This window comes from Cryptomeria japonica, chromosome 7 (assembly GCF_030272615.1).
Source record: "Cryptomeria japonica chromosome 7, Sugi_1.0, whole genome shotgun sequence".
Classification (NCBI taxonomy): Eukaryota; Viridiplantae; Streptophyta; class Pinopsida; order Cupressales; family Cupressaceae; genus Cryptomeria; species Cryptomeria japonica.
The window spans coordinates 749,456,879-749,463,874 of record NC_081411.1 but is presented as its reverse complement, the minus strand read 5'-3'; the positions used below and the strand labels follow the sequence as shown (position 1 = coordinate 749,463,874).

At 35.6% G+C, this 6,996-nt stretch overlaps 1 protein-coding gene across 1 annotated transcript; it reads right to left on the bottom strand.

The window, feature by feature from the left end:
• Positions 1 to 2,466: 2,466 nt before the first annotated feature.
• Positions 2,467 to 5,794, bottom strand: LOC131039788 (B3 domain-containing protein Os11g0197600). The gene is made up of 6 exons (XM_057972622.2): positions 5,547 to 5,794; positions 4,987 to 5,389; positions 4,718 to 4,795; positions 4,357 to 4,419; positions 3,882 to 4,123; positions 2,467 to 3,537 (listed from the first exon to the last, which is right to left on the bottom strand). The coding sequence occupies exons 1-6, from the start codon at positions 5,658 to 5,660 to the stop codon at positions 2,542 to 2,544; spliced, it is 1,896 nt and encodes a 631-aa protein (XP_057828605.2). The 5' UTR covers positions 5,661 to 5,794; the 3' UTR covers positions 2,467 to 2,541.
• Positions 5,795 to 6,996: the final 1,202 nt, after the last annotated feature.

The following is a 6,996-nucleotide window of genomic DNA, read 5'->3' as shown; positions in this document are numbered from 1 at the left end:
CTTACCCTTATTAAAAATGAAAACATTGTTAAGGAGGATATTCATTGTATTGATGCTTTTTTGAGGCATCTAGCTCAAGTTACCAATGGCAACCTAGTGTGCTATATACGATCTTTTCTTCCTAAGCTAGGTTAGTTAGAGATCTTTGACTAGAAATTGGTTGATCACAGGGAAGTCTCTCATTTTCTTAGTGTTCCCTTTGCTTTTCAAGCTTCTTATCTTGGCCTCTAGCAAGGTTTTGTTGCTAGGATTAAGAGAAGCTTGATTATTAGATTACTATAGATAACAAAACCTCCTTATTTCATTGGAAGATTATTGTTCTAAAGTGTTGGCTACCAAGATTTTTACTATTCCTCTTATTAAACCTAAAAACCTCTTAAAAGTAAGTTTTTTCTTCAAATTTTCCAAGCCTCTAATGATTAGCATCAAGAATTTCATTGTGTTTCTTAGGAATGTTGTTATCTTCCCCATTTTTTTGGTGGCTTGGGTTTTCTTTCCATTTATCAATAAGGTTTTTCTAATGTGTTAAATGGATTCCTAGGGCTCTTGAGGAAAATGAATCCTATAAAATTGTCATTAGACATTGTATTAGTTCATGTGTACCTTCTGTATAACCAGTGTGTCAAGGGATAGATCTTGGCACTCTTCTTACCATGAAGGAGCTAATTCATATTCAAGGAGTTTTTGTCACCAAATTTTTTTTTGGAAAGCATGGGAGGCCATTGAACCTAACTTCTCTAGGTAGGAAATGATTTTTGCAATGGCCTATTAATTAGCCAAAAATCTATTTTGTTGTCTCCCATCCTTTCTTGTTAAGACCATCCATTAGTCAAAGTACCATGGATTCATCCCTTGAATTTTTTTAAATGAGGCATTAGAACTCTACAAGATCTCATTTATATAGCCACTAAGAATTTTATTTTTTTGGCCGTAGATTAAAAGAAGCTTTATGTTCTCTAACTAAGATAGGAGACCTTTCAAATTGTTATTGTTGTCATTCCTCCCTAGATGATTCACAAAATTGGGGTCAAGCCATTCAAGCCTTCGTGGGAGGATTATAAATGGTATCTCGATACATTATCTCATAATTATAAGTTTCACAAAGGATACTAGTGGGTTTCTCCTTATCTTTCCATTATTGGCTAGCTAAACCACATTTGATAGCTTTAGTCTTATTTAGGAACTTGGCATCACAAATTCTAGGCTATCTAATCATGTATTCTTGAGCCCAAATTGACTCACCCTACCTTGTATAGACTTCATCAAGGCCTTTTGTTTGATTCTCAATTAATAAATTTGGGAGTTCATAATCCCCATTCTCTATTTTATGGACAACTAGAGATTCACAATCATCTTTTTTTATTCTATATTAGAGCTTAGTAGTCATAGAATTGGATTCATAAATTCCTTTAGGCCTTTTATATTTGTTCCTTCTACATGAAATATGATTTTGTTAGAGGGATGACCTTATCTCCCTTTCAAATAGATTTAGTATGCTTTTAGAGTGGTGGTTCTTTTTAGCATTTGGAAAGATAGAAATGTTATTTTTTTTTTAAGATGTTATGTTAATGTTCATTTCTCTCTATAGATTAGAAGTATAATTTTCTCTAATGTGCTTAAACAAATTCCTTGTTTGGTGGCCCTCGATCCCCAAGAATTAGAGATAATGCTACCCATTGTAAGTCCCAACCCTCACGACCTCCTCCTATATCTTTTCACAAGCATGACACTCTTGTTTGGCAAAACTTTGGTAAGATTCCTTGACTACGGCTGGGTATTTCTCTAGTGCATGCTTAATAACCTTCGAAGGATACTCTTGAAGGAGAGGATGCGAAGATGCACTCATTGGATAGAAGCCAATGGATAGTAATTCTACACCTAGTGATGCTTGAAGGAAATTTGATGATAAAAACTCTTGTGCTTGTACAATTGCATTGGCTGCTTAGTATTTTTTATATCATGTTCAAACTTTGACCCTTTAAACTATCCATTTTTTGTGCATATACCAGTCTACGATCCTTCATTCCTTTCCAAATATTATACTTTTATCTTTTCATTTAAATAAACTTATTCATTAAAATAAATAAAAATTAAAAACATTTACCCTCAGAAATGATACACCAGTTTAGAACCAGAATATATTTTAGAACTACATTTTCTACTAAGCGGTTAATAAATGCCCTTTAACAACTAAGCTTGTGATTTGTATGATATGAAACACAGTATATATATAAGGAGAAGATATATCATGAGTTGCAGAATTGCAGAAATACATTCAACTCTTCTAGAAGATCTGACAATTATGCTGGTCTAATATAACAGTAGACCAGGTAGATAAGGGCACCGTCTGTGTAACATGTATTGTATGCATAGGATGTCGGTGCATCGTAGGGGCTGGGTAGACGTTGCGTGTAGAGAAATAGGTTCTTCTTACAGCTTTAATCGGCACAAAATCTCTAATTCGGGTTTGCTAAATTGAAGAAGTTGATTCAAATTCTATAATCAAAGAAGTTTATCACCTGCAGGAGAGGCTTTTTAAGATTACAGTGCCACAACCAAATGTGATGCCTCGCCTTTTGACTTCATTTTGGGATATGAGGAAATTCTTATGAATGGATTTAAGGAATCACTTTGAGGAGCCATTGCATGAGGCTCGCCATTGCAGTCCAAAACAATCATATCTTCTTCTTCTTCCCCATTCATATCATCTACAGAAGTGATTTCTTCTTCTCCATTCACATCATCTACAGAAGCGATTTCTTCTTCTCCATTCACATCATCTATAGGAGTGGTCTCATCTGACAGGACCACTGTGTCCCTTGCAGATGATGATGGAAGACAAAGAAGTTCTTTCTTTCCAGGCTTTACTGAATTGCACCGTTTTGAAAATCGTACACTACGCCTATAGCCAGCTTTGCTATCTGAAATGGAAGGGACATTTTTTGATTTGGTCTGTTTCAGATGATTGCTTGTAGGGTTAGTCTTATTTTTCTCCTCTTCCACTTGATTGGCTCCATGTTTTGCTCCCTGTTTCCCCTGTTCTGGGAGGCAGTGTATTTCTCCTCCTTTCCCATGTTCTGGGAGGCAATGTTTTTCTCCTCCTTTCCCATGTTTTGGGCGGCCATGCTTTGCTCCTTGTTTCCCCTTTTTAGGGCGGCCAACTTTTGCTGGCAAATTGGTGCTGATATCTTCCCTTGAGACTTTCATCTTCTTGTTGGAATGAGATGTGGGTAATGCTACTCCATCATTGCTAATTCCACCTTCCAAATTGTTACTCTCCTCTGCGATCCTGAAAATATGGACTCTCAGCTTGATAATGTTATTGCCCTTGTCTATCCGCTCAAAGATGCATATGTCCCCTCTCTGGAGATTGTTTTGAACAGAAAATTGCATCCATCCTGCACCGAAAGCGCCTATGTCTTTATAGTCACTCCAGTTGTACCGTACACGCCATTCATCACAGTTAGAATTCACAAGGATCACCACCCTCATTTCTTTGGGTAATTTGAGACGCTCTTCAGAATTTTTGGGCAAATTCTGCACATGGAAACAATTATGCAGATTACATTGCATTTTCTTGAAACGCTCTTAAACCTCACTTCTCAGAAAGACACAGAAACCCAATCCATTGCAGACAACAGAACAACGTTTCGGAATATTAAACATTGCTAAGCACACAGAGGTACAAACCCATTTTGTCGAATAAGCTGCATTGCATTAGATTGTTAAAGCCCTCTTAAACATTTGCTTGTTAAACCCCAGTTTAAGCTTGCCCCTCTCAAACCCTCGTATTGTTAACAAAACAGTTCAGACAATAAACAGTAGATGCTTCAATAACACCATATATAATCAGAGTCTTTTCTAAGAGAAAGAAGTCTTACGAGCCAAAATCTTTTGCAGACATGAGATGCGGCCATATTTACTAAACAGAAGGGCTTGGTCGATGTGAAAGAATAAGCAGCCTGGATGGCCTTGTTTCTTCCTCCTAAATTACGACGTATGCAAGGAAGATGACAAGAATTTGATTCTTGACAACTCTTTCGTTCAGTCTCTGCTGATTTCACTGTCTCCTTCTGCCTTCCAGCATGAGATGGTTTATGACGACGACGACCTATGGCCAAGCCTGCATTAAAATATGGGGAAGTCACACTTTTTAGTTTGTGGATTAGATTGTATGTGAGTTTAATCTACATTTCGGATTAGATTTAATGATCCATCATCAACATAATAAAGATTAAGAAAGACACGACATATCTTTCTATTGTTGCCTTAAAAAGTCACCTTCAACATCTATCATTGCCAGACCCCCAAAAAAGAAAACATCTACTGTTCATTAAGTACAAAGCTTTTACTTACCATGAGAAGAGAATTTGATTTTTTTCCTCCCTTCTGTATGATCATTGAGTTCTCCGTCAAAATCTGAAGCATTAGGCAATTGATTAATGATTTGGATCACATTCTATAATCTATCATCAGCATGGTAGAAACTATGAAAGACAAAAATATATCTTCCTATTGTTGCCTTAAAAAATTACCTTCAACATCTTTTTTTTTTTTCATCGACAAAAAACAAAGCCAAAATTAATATTAGTAGAGATTAAGTAATTACAGAAATTAACAGTCTTCAAGAAGGCAAAACATTACCTTCAACATCTATTTTTCAAAACCAGACCAAAAAAAACATCTACTGTTCATTAAATACGAAGCTTTTACTTACCATGAGAAGAGAATTTGAATTTTTTTTTCTCTTGAGGAACTTTTGCCTCTGTATGATCATTCAATTTCTCATCAAAATCTGAAACAATAAACAATTGGTTAATCAACATTTTGGATCATATTTCATAATCCATCATCAACATAATAAAAACTAAGAAAGACAAGAACATATCTTCCTATTATCCCTTAAAAAATCACCTTCAGACATCATTGACAGACCAAAAAAAATCTACTGTTTATTAAGTACAAAGCTTTTAGCCTTTTACTTACCATGAGAAGAGAATTTGAATTTTTTTCTCACATGAGGAACTTTTGCTTCTGTATGATCATTGAGTTCCTCTTCAAAATCTGAAGCAGTTGGCAATTGTGTAGCAGTAGCAGTGTCACTGCATCTCTTGTCCGAATTCTCAGAGCTAACTATAGTTTTTTTCTCACACCCATTTTTCCCAAATATTCTGACCTTGAAATAAGACCTACATACATACTTGAAAACCAGAAAATCCCCTGACTCAATGGCATGGTCACCAACAAAATTTTCCCAACCCTGCCCAAACTCCAGTTGTGAATTTGTTCCCCATAATTTTACAACCCACTGCCGAGCACTTGGGCCTTGCAAAACCATATCTTCACTGGTCTCCTTTCTAACCTTTTGAGAAAATGCAGCTGGAATTCTCTGCAGTAAAGTAAACAGAATAAGAGTTTTACACAGTACAATATGTATCATTTACAATGATACTCCTGATTTCATAGACTGATGATCTTGTAGACGTCATTAAAATTCATTCATTAATTCATGTAAAGAAAAAAAATTATTGAATCGTAGATGTTACCAGTCTTTCAGCAAAATCTCCCACCATGACTTTGAGGAAGTAGGAGCACCCATCAAAACCATCATTCATATTAACATGAATTGTGTACTTGCTTTCATCATCATCCCTGTCCATGGCAAATTGTAAGCTCCAAAGCACACCTCTGTGAAACACAAACTGTATAACTTACAACAATTTGGAATCATTGAAACCCAATTTGAAGGCAATCTTTTCAGAAGAGGACAAAAGAAATCTTGCTTCTTTCTAGAAATGTTCATGTCATTATCTGGCACATCCCATATTGATTTCTAGCTGTAATTTCAAATGCTCATTTTTATGAATGCACTTATTCAGATGTGGAGAAAGATGCGTACTTGTCAAGCCCAAGATATAGCTGGCAGCATCTGGCATGATCGCCTTAGGTCTGCCTAGGTCTAAAATTCTGCTTTATTCATTTGAATCAACAGTTTGATGTCATCGAATGCTAAAGCCCAATTATTCCTTTGAAACTATAAACCACTAATTTACGGTATTCTGTGCATTGGCTACATATCTCTGTGATTTTTTGTGCAAACACTATCGATTTGCTCAAGTTGAGCTCCATTATATACTAGTTCTCCGTATTTAGACTTATTTGGTAATTGCATGTGGCCGGAAAGGTGACATTGTAAATCGTTTATGGATTCAAGTCATTTTCTTGTAGAGTTACAATTTAATAAGTTTCAGCATTATCTGAGATATTTAAGCTAGTTAGACGTTTCACAACTTCCCATCAAAACACCTTAATAAGCTAGCAGGTGCATGGGAGTGCCTGCAACAGAAGGCCGATAGGTCTGATTGTAAAGGCATTATCTCATTAGATTAATCAGAGTTTTGTACATCAGCCAATTTCATCAGAGATTTCAATGCCTTTCATAAAAAGATATCTGGATTTAGATTCATCTTATAGAAGTATTAATCAATCTGAAAACTACTTGCTCGGAAAACTTACAAACAATAAATAGATAGTTCTTTAAAGTGAAATCAAGGATTTGAAAGATTCATCTGTCAAATGAACATGATAAATGAGAGAAGTAATGAGGTGTGGGAAAATAATGAGATTGATTAGGAAATTGTTACCTAATGCACATGGTATGTGAAGAAACAGATACTTGCCATTAAGTACTACTATAAGAAAGCATCAGTAGTTAACCTATAAACTTTTGAACGGTAGTAATGCTATTTTTTCCACATTAGTTTGTATATATGTCAAATAGTATAGGTACTGTACATAACCCAGCCAATGGTTGTTCCCAAAATTTAAAGTGTTCCACCCACCACCCCCCATGCTTCTGTATGCAGCATGAAGTACTGAAAGAAAATGTCATGAATTGTTTTTTTGACAATTATTTGTTTTGTAGGCTGTATTGTTCACAACCAAAAGTATTTGTTGGACCTAGAAAATTGTTGTTATCCACCCTTCATCCCTCAT